General features: G+C 42.4%; 1 protein-coding gene across 1 annotated transcript in view; it reads right to left on the minus strand.

Annotated features, from left to right (window-relative positions):
- The window catches only part of sf3b3 (splicing factor 3b, subunit 3), a 41,483-nt gene extending 19,712 nt beyond the window's left edge, over window positions 1-21,771 (minus strand). The window contains exons 1-13 of the mRNA XM_007905834.2: window positions 21,637-21,771; window positions 15,211-15,344; window positions 13,640-13,795; window positions 12,281-12,451; window positions 11,635-11,807; window positions 9,478-9,619; window positions 7,097-7,209; window positions 6,783-6,920; window positions 6,180-6,283; window positions 5,431-5,596; window positions 4,655-4,750; window positions 3,900-3,972; window positions 977-1,128 (exon numbers count right to left, since the gene is read on the minus strand). Coding sequence (XP_007904025.1) covers window positions 977-1,128; window positions 3,900-3,972; window positions 4,655-4,750; window positions 5,431-5,596; window positions 6,180-6,283; window positions 6,783-6,920; window positions 7,097-7,209; window positions 9,478-9,619; window positions 11,635-11,807; window positions 12,281-12,451; window positions 13,640-13,795; window positions 15,211-15,280 — 1,554 coding nt within the window. The 5' untranslated portion in view covers window positions 15,281-15,344; window positions 21,637-21,771. The remainder of the gene's footprint in view (window positions 1-976; window positions 1,129-3,899; window positions 3,973-4,654; window positions 4,751-5,430; window positions 5,597-6,179; window positions 6,284-6,782; window positions 6,921-7,096; window positions 7,210-9,477; window positions 9,620-11,634; window positions 11,808-12,280; window positions 12,452-13,639; window positions 13,796-15,210; window positions 15,345-21,636) is intronic.
- Between the last annotated feature and the right edge of the window lie 1,698 nt (window positions 21,772-23,469).

The raw sequence follows: 23,469 nt of genomic DNA on the forward strand, positions 1-23,469 counted from the left end.
TCAAGTTGCTCACTTTTAGCGAGAATGACATGGTCAGTTCCAACTTGGGGGAAGATGAATATAGTAGTTGCAATTACAATCTAGATTGAGCACAAGCTAACAACAAGATTACATTAGTATTGCGCCTTTAAAACAGACTACAGAGCTTCTAGCACCCTTGCTGAACAGTGGTGCCACCTCTGCCCCCTACCAGTCTCCAAGGAAGTTTGCAAAATCACCAAGATTCTCTATCTCCTCCCTTATTTCCCTCAGCACTCTGGGATGCATCGATTAGGGAGAGCCCAGTGATTTGTCAAATGTTATAACTTTGTGGTAAAGTTTCCTTCTGGATGCTTATCCCAAGTAGCTGTGCCATATCCCTTTTAATTCTACCGTGTGAGTGCCACCTCTCCTCAGGGAAAACTGAGGCAAAGTACTCATTAAATAGCTCACCATGCCCTTCGTCTCTACCACCATTTGTTACTTTCGCCTTCGTGTGGCCCAAGCTCCTGAGATAATCTTTTACTTCTAATAGCTTATAAAAATCTTTAACAAATCCCTTAATTTTTTTTTCATACTCCTTAACATTCTTAGTCTCCCCTTTTGCCTCTCTTCTATACAATGAGACATTTCTTGGTTTTCCACTGTGCTATCGGCTTTGAATGTTACATAAGCTTCCCTCTTATCCCCCTGATATTTCTTTGTTGGCCCTGGTCCCCTTATGCTTTGTTGCACCGCCCCCACCCTCCTGATTGGAATGTGCTTGCTCTGCACCTTTTCAATCTCACCCTTAAATAAATCCTATTGCTGATCAGCTGCTTAAGGTGTCAACTCCAGTGACCAATGTGTCACTATTAACTACTCTATGAAATTTGCTTTCATGCTGTGAAACATCCTTAATCCTAAATCTCGCCCTTTCCCGTCTATTGAACAAAAATCAATGCACCCTGAAAGAATTGGCTCCTTTACGACATAGAATCAAACACTGTACCCCTACCTGCACCAGTGCATCTTCACCAAGCAAGGAACAGGAGAGTGTGGGTGTGGTACCCAGAAATCCAGAGTCTGTCACTTCCTCTACAGTCTCACCGATAGACAGTACCAGTGTGGCATTCACGAAAGATACAATGATGTATGCATCGTACTCATCTAAACACACACAAAAAAGGTGCAAAATATACTTGCAGGTTAACATTCAACACTTTCACAATACATTCTATTGCCAAACCCAATCATAGTAGGCTTTAGTTTTAAAAGTCCATTTAGCATAGACACAGTAAGTACAATGTATTACCGCGTTCCTGACCAGTTTTTTGCTTTGAAGGATGGGGCGGGGAAATAAAATGCCTTTTAAAAAAGTTCAATACAACGTAATCGCCATTTTCAAAAGTAAATCAGCCTATACCTACTATTAGCAGCAACAGGGCTCAGCTATACGCTGGCAAACCAAGAACAGGTCCTAAAGACAGGATCTCATTGAAATAATACTCTTAGCTACAGGCGAAGGAAGTATCTTAATGCAAAGAAGGTTTTTCTTCATTTTGCCATAGGTTTTAGTGAATCTGTTTAAGGCTAGACAGAGACTGGGACATTTTAATATCAAAGATTTAATGATGGGGTTAACGTTTTAAAGCAATTTCATGTTGACAAGAAGTCACTTGTGATAAACCCACTTGTACATAAGATGAAACATCTGTAACTAATCCCATTTGGATATTTAGTAAAGTGGAATGAGTTGAAAGAAAACACGACGGTTCACATAAAAGACTCATTTTTGTTAACCTCAAACCATTCCTCAGGGATTGGGCAGATCAGACTGAGGATTCTTCCCAGCCAAACCAGGAACTTTTTCACTTTTTGTTTTAAAAAACACAGGAAACCTCAGAATTTACTCCTATTCTGTTCTACAAAGAGGAAAGTAACACATTTGAAGAATCAGCTAACTGAAGCTTGATGGCTCAAGCAAATGTTAAATAGAAGCTCTGAATTCTGAAGCACAGCACTTTCAATCAAACCCTTTATCCAAAACATGCTCAGCAACTCAGTCCCCTGCGCTCTTTATAAATTTGTCCATCGTCAACCCTGAATTATAATATTGGGGGAGGGAAGGGGTGTCACGATTTTCCAGCTGTGCAAACTTCCATTATGTAGAATAGCTGCATCTGCAGTACTTTGCTTCATGTAAATCACTAGTTAGGACTGTTCTTTACAACGTCTGTCCTAACCCAGTATCCAGGATGCCCTACCAGCAGGTACGCACCTAGAGTGAGTAGCACCTTCCCCGGCCACCTGTGGGAGAGAAACAGAGGCTTGGTATTGGTAGAGATCGTGCCACCACATACCAGCCAAGGTTAGTACTGCTCTTTCAGAATCAAGAGGAAAACCAGGGTATAAACTGCAATAGCAAAAATGACTTGAGCTGGGCAAAGTCTGGAGTGTGTGAGCCATCAAGCCAGTGCAGGTAAACTAGGGCTGAACAACGAATTACATAGCCACAATTCTAGAGTTAATACCTTATGGCTGAGGGAGAAGTAATTAAACAGTAACAAAATGAGACAATATTGCGTGAATGTACGTCACAAGTTTTAAGTACATCAATTGGGGGATGTGGAGTCCCAGCAATTTAAAAGGTGTAAATTGACCGATATTTAACGGAAAGAGAAATTATGCTCTTTGAGTAGATCATTATGGAGTAGGCCTGTTCCATCCATTACAAGGATTCAAGAGTACAGAGTAATCGCATATGCAACGTGCTCTCTTAAAAGTTGAGTAAAATATACCCCCATAACGATTTCACTCATGATACTCTTGTACAGCGGCAATTAGAAATGCTATCAGGCATTCCAGCTGTAACATTTAATTCAGAGTATCTTCAGCCCAGTTCCTCTGGCTTGTAACATTCACAGGATCTGCCCAGCCCTAGAAATGAGTACTGCAGCTTTCACTTCTGTAAATCATCCACAAGTGACAAGAAATACAATGGCACAAGTCACAAGATCTTTCCTACACCAAAATCAGCATCATTAGTGCTCAGGCTTAGTTCCAGTTCCAATAGGTTCTCTAGTATCTTTTCAACAATTTACTCAGTGGGGGAGTATCAGAACAGAGTTAGACACCCGAATGTCACCCAACGTTTCCATTCAGTGATCACTGCTTAAGTGATTAGGAGTAAGAACTCCTGTTTGACTCTCCTCTACTACCTCCCCATCATCCCAGGCACTAGAAACAACTGAAGCACCAATTACTGAGATCAGTTAAGTCAGCAAAGACTGAACCTAAAACCACCCAGGTCTGTCTGGCTCAGTTTCACTCTGGGCTGCATGTTTATCAACTGAACCATTGGGAGGAAGTCTCTTAAGGTTTATCATGAGCAAAGATTCTGAATTTCTTTCAACATAAGAAAGTTCTGTTCATACACGTTTAAGGAAGAGGAACAAAAATAGAGCGAATTTCAACACCAGATACGTGTGACCACACAGCCAGTATTAATAGTCACTTGCAGATTTCTAAACCTTTACTTTAAAAACATACAGCTTTGTATCTAAATTGCAAATGCATTAAAAAAACTTAATGAAAACGTTGAACCTTTCCAGGCCATTAAACTTTTGAACAAAAGGAAACCCAATAAGATGCATGGTTTATTTTCGACATTGCATATATATTCTACTGTGCAGATGAACTTATTAAATTGCAGCATTACAAAGCTGCCGAGGAAACCCAGTCATATACCTAAAAGGGTTAAACAAACTCAAAGTGATTCAATAGCAAAGGGAGCATTTGCTGAATCATTTTCCTCAAAGGAATATTTCTGAACAGACAAAAGTTATGTCTTCAGTTGGTGCAACACAAGGCTCTCGAGGGAGGGTTGTGTGCAACAGATTTCTCCCATAGCCATCTGTCTCACTGTACTCAATCCATACCTTCCACATGTCTTCTTACAGTCCATACTGCATTAGGGTTACCAGGAAGCTCAGAGACGGCCATTTCGGAAACCTGCCAGAGAAACGGCAAATACAAATGACTAACGTCTTCACGCAACATATTGAACATTTCTTTTTAACAAACTTTAATAGAGAGCAGTCCTGGAATATCTCCCCCCCCCCCCCCCCACCCCCATCCAAAACCAGGATTTAAAATTCAAGGTTGTACATTCACTCAACTTCATTTAGCACTGAATAGCGTTTCTAGTTTTTTTTAAAAGCTGGCTTACATCAACATTCCCAGCTAGTATCACAGGAACTGGGGATTTCTTCTTCAGCAAAATATATAAGGCAGACATTGAGACATTGTGTCTCATTCCCAATCTCTCTACCCAAACCATGGTTTAAAAGGACACATCAGGTCTTCAAAGCCCAACTGAATTGATAACACCATTTTCTTTAGATGCTTGGCGCCATTGTCCTCACGCACCCTCTAATGCTTCTTTTAGTCATCTTCAATACTTGCATGAAATGCACAATTTCCATTTCGCTCAGGCTTATTGGGCTCAACAGCTATGGTGTCAGTAATGTTATCAGATAAAATTCTTTATTTGCACATCCTAGTCTTACATGTGCCCATGCCCATTCTGCTCCTACTATCTTCCAGTGCCATTTCCCCACTTAATTTTAGCCGGCACAGTAGTTCAGTGCCTTTATATCTCCACTGCTCTTGTGCAAACCAAATCTTTCCTTACCTCAAGACCATGTCTCAAGACTCTCAGGGATGACCGTGGGCCCCGACCACAGGCCACGTACAACTGGGGTGTGTCTTCATTGGCCAAGTCAGCAATCTGTGGATAAACGCACAAAGCGCAGTTATATATCAGCATCCAATGGAGCTCCCCGTCAGCTCAGCCACACAAGATGAGAATTATAAAGCATTCATTCCTCAGTGGCTTTCAGAGAAGAACATCAATCGATAACATCTATTCCTCAGCAGTACCGTTGGGTTAGCCACTAATGGTTGGCTACTAAGCATTGTTGCTATCGCTTGTAAAGTGAACGGCGGTTGAAGATCTACAGAACTACAGAAATCAACAACACAAAAGGTGATTTGGTCCATCGTGACTCCCTCAAAAGCAATTCTTTCAGTCTCATTTACCTGCCCTTTCCCCATAGCCTTGCAGGGGGCTCTTTCTAAGGTGAAGGTGGTATACAAATGTAACTTGTTGCATCTCGCTAGTTCCTTTTTGAAGGCCCGAATGGATTTGGCTCAACCACCGCTCCCAGCAGGGCAATCCATAAACTAACCGCTGTGTGTGAAAACCATTCTCCCAACCTCTCCAATTACTCGTTTACTAACCGTCTTAAATTGATGCCCTACAGTTACTGACTCACTGACCAGTGGAAATAATTTCTTTATCAAATCTATCTATCAAAACCCTTCCGTTTCTGGGTTTTTAATGATGTCACCCTGGTCAGACTGTGTCAAGAAGACCAACACCACTCATAATTTTAAAGAGGTAAATACCTGGCAAGTCAGAATAGGTGAAAGGCTGTCCAGCTCATCAACTAGTACCAGGTTTTTGAGAGGTCGTGGCTGGAAGAAAAAGGTGTCCCCCTCCTCCAGAGGCATAGCTGAGGAGAACTCAGGCTCATCATCATCATCTCCCAGATGTGCAATCTGATAAAGGTAGCTGGAAAAAGGAGGCAAGGCTTAGTTACTAGCTCTCTGAATTAGAAACTCACCAAGATTTGCTCAAGAATTTTTTTTCAGGCAATAAATGTTTTTTCAAATCTTTATGAAGGATTTCGAGTTTCATCATTTCTCTCTCCCACTATAAACATTTACCTGGAATAGTGCGATCTCCCAGTAACACACTAGTTAATCTTTCAACTGACAACCAAAGTACTCTATCGAGACCCACCGATTGTCAAATTCAGACACTACAAAGAGATATTCAGCACAAAACTGCTTCCCCGTTGCCAAGTCACAAAGTACAATACTATAAATCCAACCACAGGGACAGAAATACATTATTTAATACATTATTTTCAGGAATAAAATAATTGTTATGCTGGTGGTGGGGGCAAGGGGCAGCCAGGACACTCCATTACAGATTCTCCACATGTCCTGTAATGCACTGATGAGGATCTAAATGGAGGCTAGATACTAAATGAACTAAATTAAGCTCACTTCAAACCAGAGAACAGATGATTGAATGACCAGTTAGTACCAGTTAGCTTAATATTAACCAACCAAAATACCTCCATACTTACTGATTGCCAAATTCAGAAGCTACAAACAGGAATCCAGTCTTCAACACGCACATCGCGGTAGATACAGGAACTGTATCAAAATACTTCAGTCTGATCTCAGTTACCTGGAGATGGAAAAAGAGCTGCTATAGTAAATACTGTACAAGCCAAGCCCTACCCCGACTGAAGATTTGTTCCATTTAAAAAGCATTCTGTGAAATTATATTGTAAAACTCCAGTAGACAAGCAGATAGAACACACTTGCTATTTTGGGGGCACTGCTATCTTGGATTAAAGGATTTGCCTGCCGTTAAAATAGTCCATGATGCAAAGCAGCTACCACTTTTACTTCCATAACATTCACGTCATTTCGAATTAAGCACATTCCATTTTGCACTCTGAGGCTTTCACATGAATGGTATTGTATAAAAACAAGTTGTTTGGGGATTTTCAGATTCTCTTACAACCAGAAGGAATGGGTATTTAGTTATACTATACGGACTTGAGTCCAAATACTGCAAATTGGTAACCTTTAAAAACACAAAGAAAGGTGTGATGAGCTGCTGTGAAATCTAAGTACCTGGCTTATAGCTCAGTCACAGGCCTGCCAAGCGGGATGCTTACCATATCCTCGTCTGTTTCCAGGGTGATTTTAAAGATGTCGCCCTGTTCAGTCTGTGCCAAGAAGAAGAACATGGACTTGGTTTTATGTGTCGCCGAGCAGACAAAGATCATTCCTCGTTCGGGATCGTCCAGGTCATTCTGGAATGAGAAGGCAATCAACAGTTAACTCCTATATATTCCTATAGAGCATCACACTCTCCTGTTAATTTTCACTCAAAACTAGGCTAGAGCTTTTACTCCAGTTTAACCAAAATAAATGTGTTTAGAAGTATTCTCTGTAAATACTGCAAACATGTTAAATGGCAGCTTCTTACCCGTCTCCTTGGGATGGGACATCGAATATCAGGTTGATCACCAAAGTTCTTATACGTGATGTAGTTTTCAGAGCAGATGAGCACACCGCTCGGGCCATCAGAGCCCCCTGGAACTGGAGGACAGAATGATTTCAATTAGCACGTCCTAATGTAACCACTTCACTAACCCTGATGGCAATTCCCAAAGCAAACAGCTAGATTGCTTTCTTATTCACAACAGTTTCAAATACTTTAGTTTAAATAAAAAATAGAAAAGCATAGAAAACATGGCTGAGAGGGCCTTACTAAACAAGAGAGCAAAATTAACATCTACAGAGAAGTGATGGGAATTTCTTTCACGTAGGCATATTAACAACTCCCTAAACACAGCCAGTCAGATACACCTGCAACTATAAAATATTGGTTAGGCCTCAGCTAGAGACCATGTTCAGTTCTGGGAACTACTTTAGGAAGGATGTCAAGGAATTGGAGCGGTTGCAAAGGAGATTGACCAGGATGGTATCAGGAATGAGGGACTTCAGTTATCAGGAGAGGTAGAGAGGCGAGGATTATTCTCCTTGGAGCAGAGAAGGTTAAGAGGAGACTTGATAGAAGTTTTCAAAATTATGAGCAGATTTGATAGGGTGAACAAGGAGAAACTATTTCCACTGGCGGGTGGGTCGGTAACCCGAGGACACCGATTTAAAATAGTTGTTAAAAGAAACCAAGGGGCGGTGAGGAGAAATGTTTTCACACAGAGAGTTGTTGGGATCTGGAATGCATTGTCTGAAAGGCCGGTGGGAACTGATTCGATAACAGCTTTTAAGAGAGAAGTAGATAATTATTTGGGGACGACAAGTTTGCAGAGCTATGGGGAGAGAGCGGGGGAGTGGGGTTGATCAGGGCTATGGGGATAGCGCAGGGGAGTGGGGTTGATCAGGGCTATGGGGAGAGAGCGGGGGAGTGGGATTGATTTGGAAGCTCTTTTCAAAGAGCCGACACAGACACGATGGGCCGAATGGCCTCCTTCTGTGCTGTATAATTCTAGGATATTAAAACATTTAACACAGGCAATAAAGGGATGAACTGAATTCTTTGTAAGGGTTGTACGGGTTTAAAATATTCTACTGTGTGAAAGACTACCTTATCACAGAATCAACCTCGGTTTCCAACTTCACGTGCAAATTTAAAGCCATTTGAATGCACGGATTTTTACCTGCAAATCAAGGTAAATCCTCGTTTCTGAGCTGTCTAGTCTCAGAAGACGCAAAACTATTTTACGCAGGTTAAAACGTTGAAAGATAAATTAGTTTATTCAACACTATAATGGGGGAAGAAACCCACAGACGCTTGTTGTCCCACAGACACAACCTCTGTACGACCACGTCAACTAGGTAGTAATGCCCCATCTACGTATTCTTTTAACCAGCAGCCAGATCAAGAGTTGCCCTGACAAACGGTTGAGAGGCAATGGTGCAGGTGCCACCTGGGTCAGGTAATGCTATAACCTGTACACCAGGAGTCTCCAGCGGGTCAATCACAGCGACGTGGTGTCTTGCCCGTGCTCAACAAAAACAACAGGAAGGAGTGATATTCAATATGAAGTGTATTAATACCTAAATTTATATTTTTATGCAATACTTCATGAACCCGGCTTCATTTTCAATTTGACTCAGTAACGAGCCAGTTCTATGGTGCCTTGTTTTTTGATCATATATGACACTGCCACCTACCGAGGATGACCAGTTGGACACACTGCTTTGCACCAAAAATATTCGCCACCCTTTCCATCCCTATTTAAAAATCATTCGCTCACTTTAGGTGACTTGACCCCCTGCTTAAGCTGGTCCACTACATTTTAATGAAGATAGGGCCTCATGGATGGCTACAATTCCACAAGCCAGCGTTTCTTTCTGCTGTTAGATCATGGGAAGTGCCTTAGCCAAACCTGGTCCTGTCCTCAGACATCCTGAGACATCAAAAAGCAATTTCTCAGCAGCCACCATTAAAGATAGATCAGGAGCAGAAATTCTGGCTGATTGCCCCTCAATCATTAGCTCAGACAGATACAGCACCTCCGAGAATGGATACTCGTTGGAGGCCAGCGATACAATCCTTACGGCTTTGTTCCACAGAATGCACCCACTGAATCGCCATGGGAGTCTCCAGAACAATAGTCATTCACCCAACACAAAATTAGATACATTAGATACATAGATAGCACATCTACATTATTCTGAACAGCCATTGGGCTGAAATTCTGGTCAGCGCCATTGACAATGTCAGCTGCTAATGGGATTTCTCCCACTGTAATCATCAAGCAGTGAAGGAGTCGCTTCACGTAGCAGCAAGTAGAATTTCAGCCCTTTGTTCAGAAATGTAATTGAGCCACAGATGCTAACCTGTAATCAGAAAGTTGCCGTGCTCCTCCAGAGGTTCACTGTACTTCCTCACTACGTGGTTCAGGCCCAAGTCTAACTCATAGAACGTCAAGGTCTGCTGCGTGTTAGCTGCTGCCTCACCTGTGGGGTCGCTATCTGCCTCCTATAAACACAGAGACGACTAATCAGTCAGAAAACAGTTCAGGCTCACACAGGCATTTACAGTAACTCATTGCTGCGTAACTCATATGTGTCTTTGAGACTACCATCTGCTTATATCTGTAGGTTCAGCTCTGTTGAGTTCTAATGGTGTTACGGTATACTTTGTTTTACTAGCGTATTACAGTTGGCATTGGATCCAATGACATTAGGAGTCATTACCACTAATGCTATTGATAGTTTTGTTCAGATTAAGAGACCGGGCTACCCAATGTAGAAAACATGCGAGGGATATCCATTCAGCTAGATTTACAGAATTACAGGATAAGATGAGGGTGGATCTACAAATATGCAACCGAGTCTTCTGTGAACCCAAAGTTTGATTCCATATGTTTAGTGAAATATATCGATTTGCTTCCCAGTAATTAGCAACAATATCAAATCAACTACACAAAGTTCGGATTGTTCCGGGAACATTTCACAATAGCACTAAAAGTCGATACTCAGGAACCCTCCAAAACTGAAAGATCTAATTGCAAGTTAGGAAACCTTAAATGGTTAGAAATGAATTTAGCTTCACATCACACAACTTCTCTGAGATTACCGTCAGCTACCCATTAAACCGTCACATTAAAAAATTAAACATCTATAATAGTAATCCTTGCATTTGATACAGCATGCCTTCGAGACGTTTCAAAGCGTTTCACACAATATACTATGAAGTGAAAGACATTTAAAAATCAAACCCATTCAAATGAAATTTTCACAAACCTAATAACCTAATAATTCCTCTCACGAGAGTTTAACAATGAGCAAACTTTAAGTCAGAAATGTTAGTGTAATCACTTAAGCATCAGGTGAAACACGGACAGTGTCATCATATTCAAGTTGCTCACTTTTAGCAAGAATAACATGGACATTTCTCACTTGAAGATAAATAATAATCCTTGCATTTGATATAGTAGCTTATCATGTTTTCAAGATGCCTCAAAGCGCTTCACAGAATATACCTACTGCAAGGTAAACAGAGCCATGTAGAGTAAGGAAATTTGACCAGTGTTTCGCCCCGCTGGGAATCGAACCCAGGTCCTCTCGCTTACTCTGAAGGAAGTTGATTCATTGCCATGGATTAATGAGCAGAAATGAGCCCCAACAGGGGCAGTGAAACCAATTATAGAACCCCTCACAACATTCTGGCTGGAATTGGGTACGCAGCAACCAAGGATTGAATTTGGGACCTTCTCGTGTCTGTGTGGCAGAGCTTGTCACTGAAGATGTGCTTTTTTGTACTAGACTAAGAAGCAGAATTCAGGAATCAAAGCTTCAGAGCCTCCTTTATCCTTTATAAACATTGCTTGCAACAGTATAAAACAAATGTGCGCACACATCTCACAAAGTGGAAGTAATAAACTGGAAGCCAAAGACTTCTTGCATTCTGTGAGATTAGATTACAGCAAGAGCAGTACAAACTGAGCAACATATTGCTGTAACAAAATGTGTTAAATGTATCTTAAAAAGTACAACATGCTCACAATGCTAAACTTCTTTCAGATAGGCCTTTAGTAAATGACAAAAAAACATTATATATTAATTACTGTTTAAGATTAGAGTGTAAATTCACAGCCCACTGAACAGATATCCAAACAGTTATCAGAGATTTCCATGCACACACAAAGGGGTTTAAATCCGGTCGGTATTCATTACATGGATTCATGAAATAGCGACTACTGAGATAACCAGAAGTTCCTACACCAAACGCCAGGAACTCTGTTCCAAAGCATCTAATTCTGCAGCAAAACTCCTGCAGGTGGGTGTCATCTCATGTTGCTACTCAGAAAATAGTGCATTTTTAACCCCACAAATTAATTTAAAACATCTCCTCAGTTCAGTAAATACTCCTCTAACGTTTACAATACAGTTCATATATGTCATACACTGGCGATGTCTAGCAGTGCCCTTACATGGTGGAAAATGCGGGGTGTCCAAAGCCCCAAAGTTATAGAATGAGTAAGACGTTACCTCATAGTCCATCTCAAGGCAGGCAAACATAGGGTTTTCAAAGCCCACATCCACACCCACCACATGGTACACGAGTGTGTTTGCCTTGTGTGCTTCAAGGGGCGAGGAGATGGTCAGCCGGGCAGCAGCATCTCTGTTCAGAATGTACACCAGCTTCTGTTTCTCAATGGCACCTGAATAATAAATAGCTTACTTTTCAGAAACAGTTTATTCCTTGAGATTAATGACAATTCAGTGTAAACTCCCACTTGCACTGGAGGCATTCCCATAACTCTGAGCAAAGTGATGTCATCTGCTTACACTAACAGGTCTAGTTTAAATTTTTAGATTATGCCCTCTTGTTCTGGATGTTGCAACCAGAGGAAGGAGTCTCCTTATTCACTCTGTCAATTTCCTTTACTATTTTAACCACCTCGAACTTCAAACTCCTCTGTTCAAAGAAATCCCAGTTTCCCATTCTGCTCTCATAACTAAGCCCCTTAAATCCACATATCAGTCTGGTGAGTCTTCACCGAATAGCCTCCAAGGTGTTTTCTGAGGTGTAGTGTCTAAAACTGTAGAGGACTCAAATGAGGTCTGACCAGGGTATTACACAATTGTACATTACTTCCTTTGCTTTAAGCACCAACTTGTATGCAACACTTACCTATCATGACAGCACGACCTTTGGGGTCCACTGCCAGGTACTGGCCAGGTACGATACGCCGACAACCACTCTTGCCAAAGGTTTCCTGGTGAACTTTGTCAAAGATATTCTTGGATGGTTGGTACTCCAGGATAACAATTCTGCCCGAATCACTGCCCACTACAATGTAATCTGTGGGTAAAAGAGCAAGCATTTCATTAATGACTTTTAAGTAAGCAGTGTACCAATTAATTACTTGCAAATCTTCTATCAAGTAAGTTATTGATTCACTTATAATTACTAGCAAATGGAGTCCTGTAGCTCAGTGGTTAGAGCACTCGCTTTGCAAGTGAGAGACCTGAGTTCAATTCCAGGCAGAGGGCGAAACCTTGGGCAAGTTTCCTTACTCCACACAGAGCCTAATAATAATCCCTCCAAAACCAAAAGCAATAATAAATTGGTCATTTTCAAACTACGACTGTTTGTGGGACATTGCTGTGCGCAATTGGCTGCCGCGTTCGCCCACAAATATACAGTCAATTCAATTTACAGTGTGTTCTGTGAAGCGCTTTGGGACGTCCTCCCGACGTGAAAAGCGCTATATCAAATGCAAGAATTCTTCTTCTTATTATTAAATGTTTTAGTAAGCCAAGGCAGCAACAGTAAGAACCACAAACCACAAGGCTATTTATCTGAAGGAATGCTGGCCAAGACACTGGGAGAAACACCCTTCTCTTTCTAATTCTGCCCTGAGATCTTTAATCCGCACCTCTTTTTAATGTTACGCAAAGCACACCATGATCGACAATGTACTGCTCCTCAGTACTGCACTGGAAATGTGATCAGACTAGGATCTCGAGTTCTAATGCAACCTTTTGATTCAGAGGCAAGAGCATTGCCAACTGGGCCAAGCTAACAGATTGAATAATAAATTAGCACCTGTTATCTTATGCAACGTGCATCCTTGTTATGTTGTGACTGTCAATCTTTGACAGAATACATATAAGGAAACTCCATGAAAAAGCAAGCTACAAATTTAACAAACCTTTGTGCTACACTTTCATTTTAGTAGAAAGCTCTGATCTGATTACCTTTTTTACATTAATTTTCCTACAACTGCAACACAATGTGACCTAGCAACATTTAAAAAAAATCATTTAATATTTAAAACTTGTGGTGTGGAGATGCATAGTCACATCACTTTACAATATATCCCGTGAAGCACTTTTGAGATGTCTGAACGACTTGGTAAGGCGCTATATGAAATGCAAGGTTGATTTCAATAAAATAATAAATATTTCAATATAACTACATAGACCGCCAATCCTTTACAGAAGCTTATATTACCATTAGCTGATTGAAAGGTATAATATACCTTACCTTTAGTACCTCCCGTTAGCCTGAAGGCCATTAAAGAACGAATTATCCCAAAAACTTCCACTGTAAGCAGAGTATGTACTTTCCCTGTGTTTGCATCTGGACGGAGTAATTCGAGGATCTTCCCCCGGGAAACAACAATCTCCTGCATTTTGGTTCCTACACAGTAGGAAATAACAATCAGAAAGTACAATAGAAAATGTAAAACTACGCCATGAGGTTGATATCTCCATTCCAGTAATGTTGGAGTTAAAAAGCAAGACAAAGGGCTTACACCATAAATGACAATTGCAAATGTTAAACCAGATCACCAGACTCAACTTCACAGTATGTGACTTATTTTAGGCAAATCACTAGTTTGTCTTATGTGCTGAAAAATGTCATACATTATGAATTAGTTCTTAGCCAAACTAATAATCATGGAGATATTTCCTCTATATGCTTAACATTTACAAAGCATCTCAGTTCAATACACATTCATAGAATCATAAGCAGAAAAAGAGGCCATTCGGCCCATCGAGTCTGCCGGCTCCTTGAAAAGAGCAATATAACGTCAATCCCACTCCCCAGCCCTTTCCCCATAACCTGCAGACCCGTCCTCCTCAAATACTCGTCCACCGCGTTCTTAAAAGTAGTTATCGAATCGGCCTCGACCACCCTTTCAGGCAATGCGCTCCAGGTTCAAACAACTCGCTGTATGAAAAAAATTCTTCTCACCTCCCCTCTGCTTCTTTTAGAGAATATTTTAAATCTGTGACCTCAAGTCACCGACACACCCACCAGTGGAAACAGTTTTTCCCTTTCTAACCTATCAAATCCTCGCATGATTTTGAAGACCTCTATTAGTCTCTTCGTAACCTTCTAACCAATGAGAATAATCCCGGCCTCTCTGGCCTTTCCTCATCATCAAGGTCCCTCATTCTTGTAAATCTATTGTGAAATCATTGTGCAGAATGATGCAACAACAAGGTTCCCAAGCAGTAGAAGAGGCTAAATAATTTAAAGGAGGAAAGGGATGGGATCTGTACTATCCCATATATAGGATATATATATTTAGGATCCCCCTGACCCCAGCTAGGGTCTGAAATGCTGTACGTTGTCCAGCGCCTTGGGACGTCCTCCCGACGTGAAAGGCGCCATATAAATGTAATCTTGTTGTTGTCGTACTAGATCAAACACTAAAAATCCTATTCTCTAAAATTTAGTATAAAAGTTCTTTAATTTAGGAGCTTGTCTGCTTCAACATGCGGCAAAGGCCTTCGAAGTTTAGCACACAGTCCTTGTTTCATCAGAAACATTAAAACAAGGAAAATGCATCAGGAAAGGCCAAATATTTTTTTTGGGGGGGGATTCCAGTTGACCCATAAAGTACAATGAACATCTACTTTAGAATTTTGCTTAACAAATGTAGGAGTCCAATATAACAAAATCTTCTCAATGAGAACATTAAGAGAAAGCCATTCAAAGATCAACATGTTCAGATTGAGAAATAAATACAGTTGAAATCCGAGTAAAGGACCCAATCAGTCAAAGCAACAAGACGATTAACATTAAAGCCACCTGAAAACACTCACCTGAAAAGTTTCCATGGATGGCATGGGATATGCCAGTTGCCCTCTGAAGGGTCAGGTTATACAAAAACATGATTGCACAAGTCTGTTACCAAGTATAAAAAACAGCACCGTACGACTTCTAGTGTTGAGCAGGACTGTGGAGAAAGAAAAAAACAAAGTAAACTCTTTGCATGGTAAAGAGTCTGGTAATAATAACAATACTAACATTTGATATAGCGCCTTTTCAAGTCTTCAAGACGCCTCAAAGCGCTTCACAGAAGAAACTGTAAAGTGAATTGACTGTATATTTTGTGGGCGAAACACTGCGGTCAATTGCGCACAGTGATGTGCTGCAAACAGTCGCGGATTGAGTAACTAAATTATTATTATATATTTTTAAAAAGGATTATTAACCCCGGAAAAGCGACCTGCCGATAGACTAACAACCGGGTTCCTACTTACTGACAGGGAGAGTCGTGTGGAGAAAGGAAACTTGCCCAATGCTTCGCCCTGCCCAGAAATCGAACTCAGGTACTCTCATTTGCGAAGCGAGTTCTCTAACCACTAAGCTACAGGAGTTCAGTAATCAGCTGAGTTACAAAGCCTGAGCCACAAGGGCACCCGGACAGGCAAATGCAACCAGGATGCTTGGACTCACTGCGCAAATCAGATGACCTCACAGTTCATTCATTTGCAATCATAAGACCTCTTGTGCCATAAACCACAATATTCTGGCTGCAAGCTATAAAATATAGTAAAGAAATGTCATGCACACCTGCACAGCAAATCTTATCAACATGCCTAAACCACGAACCGTGTTAAATACAACCTTAAGAAGGTTTTAAACAATCATTACAAAATTATCATGACGTTTTAACCCTTTTCACTGGATCAGCTGTTTTGTCATTTTATTGGGGATGCAAAATGCATTACTTCTCAATATCACATGAGATCTTCAGTTTTTAAACCTTATAATAACAATCCTTGCATTTGATACAGCGCCTTATCACGTCTTGGAGATGTCTCAAAGCGCTTCACAGAATAAACTGTAAAGTGAATTACTATATTTTTTGGCCGAAAAACAGCTGCCAATTACCGACAGCAGTGTCCCCACAAACAATCGTGGATTGAGTAACCAAAGTTATTATTTTGATTTATATATTTTTGAAGGGATTATTACTCCTGGAAAAGTGATCCGCCAATCGACTAACAACCGGGTTCCTACTTACTTGACTGCTCGGTAAACAGGCGTGTGGAGTAAGGAAACTTGCCTAATGTTTCGCCCCACCTGGGATTCAAACCCACATCCTCTCGCTTGGGAGATAAGTGCTCTAACCAATACAGGACTGCACGATCCATAATACTTACACATTGTGTAAAATTAGCAGATATTAATGCCTGAGATTATATTTCCCCTGTAATCAAGAGCTGTCCTTTACAGAATTCCCATTCATGAAGATGACTTTCTTACTCCCAATCTTGGCTGCAATCTTGTAGTTTGGCTGGTACCTCACTCAACTGGTCATTCATGTGCAAGCCTTCGATAGCTCCCGTTGTTCAACTGTGGGGCAGCGCACCCAAGCCTAATAGTGAAGACTTGAGTAGAAATCAGGAGAATCTTGGCTGTTTACTCTCTTTCCTCCCCAAGAATACTTAGACCAAGGTATTCGAACACATTCACTTTTATTTTTTAAAAGTCAATCTATTTCCATAAGCATCAAATTTCAAGTAGAATGATTTCAGAGATCACTTCATCACAGCATTCTAATACACTCACACTGGGTATCAACCAGAACGGCCAAACTTTCGAACTTGAGCTCTCTCCAGTGCATGTTGTTGACCTAAGACCTCAAGCACATTGGTATATCCTTTCCCCTAAAGAGATTAAGTCAAATCACTTTCTATCAACCAAACACAGTATCAATTTACAGGACCTTGGATCACTCTATGCCCTCTCTATCAGAATGTGTTTGTGTGGAGGAGGGGGAAAGAGAATGCATGAATTCAGAGAGAAACTGAAGCGTGTACACATCCGAATGCTGACATGTCAAAAAGGAAGTACAGTGAAAGACGGTTAAGGCAGACATTCGGCAGCTGTTTTGTCCGGTTTAAGAAGCGTCTGAGGTTAACCGAACTTCCATTACTTCTTCCTGCTCAGCAGAAGAGCGGCAGTGGCGCCTCCTCACTCCCATTGGATGAGAAGGGGACCAATTAGCGAGGGCTCCAAAGTAATCAACAACCTTGGAGCCGCCTGTGGGTACTCCAGCCAATCACAAGCGACTCCCGCTCGTCAATCAATTGCGATTTGACTCATCCCTCCTCCCATTCCTTCCCTTGTTTCTTCACCATTCCCCCATTCCTCACTGATCGACAGCCCAAAACGTTTATGAATCGTTGGGAGTCCACAGTAAATCAATCTCAATGTGACTCCTCCCATCTCTACCCTGGAGCCACTCGTGGCTGAATGGTCAAGACACAGAAGGCAGTGCTCTGCGCGGCATTTTGTCCGAAGTAACTGATAACAACAAAATCACATTTATAGAGCGTCTTTCATGTCAGGAGGGCGTCCCAAGGGGGGTGAGGGAAGGCAGAGGTGGGAGGGAGAGTGAAGGCACGATCGAAGAGGAGGGTCTTGAGACCGGCCTTGAAGGAGGCGAGGGAGGAAGCGAGTCCAGGGGACTGTGGGATGCAGTTCCAGAGTGTGAGGGCAGAGAGGCTGAAAGCCCGGCCACCGACGGTAGGACGGGTCGGGTGGGAGACACGGAGCAGCCGGAGCCCGCTGAACGGAGGGAGTGGGCAGGTTGGTAGGGAGTCAGCAGGTCAGAGAGGTAGGAGGGGGCAAGGCCACGGATGGCCTTGAAAGTGAGGATGAAGATCTTGAATTCGATTCTCTGGGGGATGGGGAGCCAGTGGGGTCGGGCGAGGGTGGGAGTGATGGGGTCGCGGAGTCTGGTGCGTGAGAGCACACGAGCTGCAGAGTTTTGATGATCTGCCGCGTGTGAAGGGAAGAGTTCGGAAGGCCGATGAGGAGGGAGTTCCCATAATCGAGTCTTGATGTGATGAATGTGTGGGTGAGGTGTTTGGCAGCCTAAGGGGTGAGGCAGTGGCGGAGTCTGGCAATGTTGCGGAGGTGGTAGTAGGCAGTGCCCGTCATGGCGCGGATGTGGGGGAGAAAGCACAGATCAGGATCAAACAAGACACCCAGGTTCCTGACCGGCTTAGTGAGGTTGAGTGTGCAGCCATGGAGGCTGATGCTGCCAGTGCCTGAGGTGCCGAGGCGCTGGTGTGAGCCAATCAGGAGGACCTCAATCTTGCCTATGTTCAATTGGAGAAAGTTGTCCCTAGTCCAGGACTTGATGTCGGACAGGCAGTCGTCAGAACGCCAGTAGTCCTGGAGTTGAGGATGGAGGCAGAGAGATAAAGTTGGCTGCCATCCACACACATATGTGGAAATTTACCCCATGTCTGACATATTTAAAACAGATAACAATACAAATGAATTGGGGCTGGGCATTTTTGTCCAATTTACGCAGTGTCCGGTTAAAACGGCTTCCACTACATATATAATTTCCCTAAAAGCAGAGTGTTTCACAGCACAATTAATTGAAATTAAACTTATAGATTAGAACAATGGTTCGAAATGAAGGATAAGGAAAGCAACGAGCTGTATGAATTGATTTATCTTACTTTAGACAAATTTAACAGCATATAATTTATTCTAAAAGAAAAACAAGTCACTGGGAACACTCAGCAGGTCAGGCAACATCTATGGAGAGATAAAAATGAGTTAACGTTTCAGGTCAATGACCTTTCATCAGACCCTGTAACATTAACTCACTTTCCTCTCCATAGATGCTGCCTGACCTGCTGAGTGTTCCCAGCGATTTGTTTTTACTTCAGATTTCCAGTATCTTCGTATTTTGCCTTTTTTTCACAATTTATTCTACCTTATTCAGAGGGATGGTGTGTGCCAAGGGTGATTTGTAGAAAGCCTCCACAAAGAAACTGCTGGAACGGATGAAACATTACTTTTGACTGAGCAATTGTTAAATGAGTAAAAGACTGATCTCCTGGACAGACAACACCAAGTCGTAGTGAATACCACTGTACATGTGCATTTTTATATTAGCTGTATATTAATAGATAACCTATGTCAAACTGATAAATACGTAAATTGTGAGGACATAAGCTTTCAGCTTTGTTATCCAGAAAAAACAATTAAAAGGAGTTGTGGCATTTTTGATCAAGTAATACTGAGTTCAAAATAATAACAATAAACAGTAGCAAGTTAAATCAACCCAGCTTTCTCTGTCAATGCACAAGACACATCCAAATGCTTGAGAAACAAACAGCAAAATACATTTAACTACACTGATAAAGTAATACCAGATATATTGGTCATTCACTTCAAAACTGTCTTTGAAACATTCCTGTGTGCAAACTGGCTGCCTCTTTCACCTACATATATCACTATACTTCACAGAAAAACTTTGAAGTGCTTTGAGACTTTTCAACTTTATCAGTTGCAAGGATATAATTACGTTCTAGTAAATTTGGTAAAGCAATCACAGAACAACAAGATTACATTTATATAGCGCTTTTCACGTCGGGAGGATGTCCCAAGACATTTCAAAGAACAGATCAAAGGGTTAGACAGACCTCAATTGGAGCACTAGGCACCTTCCCTTAACTGGAATGTTACAGCACAGAAACAGGCCATATGGCCCAACTAGTCTACCGTTATTTATACTGCCTGCGAGATGCCTCACCCCCTGACCTTGAACTAGACGTCACCAGTATTAAAGGTTCTAGCTACTATAAAAAGCACTAGCCTTACATATCCTTGAGTTGAGAAATGATCAGAGGTCTTGAAACTGAATTGACAAAGTAAATGGGGTCTTCCCTCTGCTAGGCAAACACACAGACACATGAACTCAAAATTTCCCCACAAAATAGTCAATCTTGTGAAGCGTTTTGAAATTCCTTGACAACGAGATAAGGCGCTATATCAAATGCAAGTATTATTATAGCCAAGATAGTTAAAAATGAATCCGAAACACAACTGGCTTCTATACTGGTGGGTACAATACAATACAAAATTGCATTTGTGTAGCGCCTTTCACGTCGGGAGGACATCTCAGCTAGACATTCCAGCTGAGAAAATCTAATCGTTTCGTCAATGAGGCTAGTATTTTTAGTACGTAGTCCTGTAGCTCAGTGGTTAGAGCACTCGCTTTGCAAGCGAGAGACCCAAGTTCAATTCCAGGCAGAGGGCGAAACCTTGGGCAAGTTTCCTTATTCCACACACAGCCTAATAATCCCTCCAAAACCAATTATAAATTGGTCATTTTCAATCTACGTCTGTTTGTGGGACGTTGCTGTGCGCAATTGGCTGCCGCGTTCGTCCACAACTATACAGTCACTTCACTTTACAGTGTGTTCTGTGAAGCGCTTTGGGACGTCCTCCCGACGTGAAAAGCGCTATATCAAATGCAAGGATTATTATTATTATTACTGGCTGTAGATGTTCAGATGCCTTACGCATGCATCCTCTTATACTGGTTAGCCCCCCCCCCCCCCACCTGAGTACTGCAACGTTGCCTTCAAAGCAAGAACAATTCCCTTATTACCTCCCTGTGCACCTGCCCCCTGGAGGGTCGAATGCGGGAAGCAACCATAAAGTCACATCTAAAATGGACTCTAGAACCGGGGAATGTGGAGAGGCGAAGTACATTTAAATTAGAGCAATGAAAGGGGAAAAAAAACTCATTTTAGGACCATGCAAGTCAGTTGGTCTGAAATGTAGTTAGATTTGTTTCACACAAACACGTTGATTTTACTCTTTCACGTGACTGAGGCTGGGCTTTTAACGACTGCGAATTGGTGAAAAGCCTCGAACAAAACCCCTCGACCTTTGGGAGACTTTCTTTTGTGGAAATAAAAAGGAAAACACGAAAGGTGAACAAAGGACACAACGCAGACTGAGCCTCTGTACGTGTCCCAACGGGTGCAACACCGGGGAGTACGGCAGTAATAGGCCTTTGCATTTAATACAGCGTCTTATCACGTCTTCGACACGTCCTAAAGCGCTTCACGTGATATACTGCAAAGTGTAGTGACTGTGTATTTTGTGGGCGAAACGCGGCAGCCAACAATATAACAATAAATAAATTATCCGATTGGCCAGGCGAGGCCGGGGATACAGCAGCAGCCACGCCGCTCTCAGGTAAAGACACCCTCACAGCATTTGCCAGAGAGCAGGTTACAGAGATCAGAGCGGCCATTGTACCGCTCCCCCTCCCCCCGCACCGCCATGGTAGGCCCTGAAGCCTGCCTCGGGGTAGGTCACCAGCTCAGCCCATCCGCGCCTTTTATCTCCTCCCCGCCCGCAAATGACCGCCCGTCAGGCTTCCCCTCGCCTCCCCGAGCGGAGCTGGGTCGCGTTACCCGCTGTGTGGTGTCGGATGCCGCTGATATTCGCTCAGGTCCGCGCCTCCATTTCCCTCATGCCTCCCGGCCGGCAGCTCCCAGCCCGCGCTCTGCTCCGGGTCCTCACGGCACGCAGGGGCTGTCCGCCGCGCGCCTGCTGAAACTCAACCCGAACGCGCAGGCGCAGAAAAACACACACCGAGACAAGCGCGGCGGCCAGGGGGGCGGTTTGGGCGGGTTTCACGCCCAATTAGGCGGGTTTTCCGCACAGTTCTTCTCCACTCCCTCCCCAACACCCCCCCCCTCCCAAAAAAAAACTTGGCTTGAGATTTTTATGAATTTTGCATGATCTTAAATGCTAATTAGTTAATTGTTATCACTTCAATCCACAGCTGCTTGTGGGACGCTGCTGTGCGCAATCGGCTGCCGCGTTTCACCCACAAATATACAGTCAATTCACTTTACAGTGTATCCTGTGAAGCGCTTTGAGACGCTATAACAAATACAAGAATTATTATTATTCTATTGTGCAGGGAAAAATGGCTTTGGCGTTGGCCTAATTTTATTTATTTTTGATTTAAACGTGCAAAACACATTTTTTTTCCATCGAAGATTTTTTCTTTCAAAAGCACTCACTTAAATTGGCCGCTCTGCTACCCACAGTGGGCAATACATAATATTGGGCTACTTTGGAGCTCGTATTTGGGAGACTATGGGCTACAACCGCATTTTAATTTCTGGCAATCCTGAGCTGCATGCTTAATACAGTAGTTTATAAAACGTATTTCAGTATAAGTCTCTATTAATAATAATAATCCTGACATTTGGTAATAGCACCTTTCACACTGGGAAGATGACCCAAAGCACTGTGTGTTTTGTACGCCAAAGCAGCAGCTAATTTTCACACCGCAACGTCTCACAAATAGCCATGAAGTGAGTAACTAATTTTATTTGAGGGATTGGTCAGGATACTGGGAGAAAGAAACTCCCTGCTCTTTTTGAATAGTGTGACGGGATATTTAACATCAACAACAACAAAATTACATTTGTTTAGCGCCTTTCACGTCGGGAGGACATCCCAAGGCCTGAAATCCACCTGAACAGGCAGACAGGACCTCAGTTTAATGTCTCATCCAAAGGACACCTCCCTTCAATGCTCAATTTAATGCTGCCCACACAGTGCATTGGAGGGTAATCCTCACACTCATGTTCAAATCGTTTCACTCTCTGGCACCTCCCTACCTCTCCGACCTCCTCTCTCCATTGGAGGTCACGCTTTCAGCCACTATGCCCGTTCTTCCTCGGGCTTATGGCCACCTCCCCCCCGGCTCGGAGTCGGGCTCCGCCACTGTTAAGCACTCTGAGATGCTACCCTGCATGGAGGGCGCTATATCAGTACAAGTTGTTGTTGAGTTTATATGAGTTGCAAGTTGTGACGTGGAGAATAAATGGATAACTGGTTTAAAAAATTGAATAAATGCACAGAGAGCAGATCTTCAACAATGTACCATTATTTCCCAGGCAATTACGTATTTAGACTCTTCTGCTGACTTGCAGCACTGAGAAAAAAAATAAAATATTTAAAATATTTTTAAAACACAATAAAAACACAATTTTTTTAAAAAGGTTTTGAATGTTCAATCTCTTTATTTTTAATTGAAATGTTTGCTGAGCAGCGATGTCCGAAGCTGTGCTGGGATGTCCTGTCCTGAGCTGAGCTGAGCTGGGATGTCCTGATGCCCTGAGCTGTAGTGGGATGTCCTGTCCTGAGCTGAGCTGGGATGTCTCTGATGCCCTGAGCTGGGATGTCCTGTCTTGAGCTGAGCTGGGATGCCCTGAGCTGTGCTGGGA

Source organism: Callorhinchus milii, unplaced genomic scaffold, assembly GCF_018977255.1.
Source record: "Callorhinchus milii isolate IMCB2004 unplaced genomic scaffold, IMCB_Cmil_1.0 Scaffold14, whole genome shotgun sequence".
Classification (NCBI taxonomy): Eukaryota; Metazoa; Chordata; class Chondrichthyes; order Chimaeriformes; family Callorhinchidae; genus Callorhinchus; species Callorhinchus milii.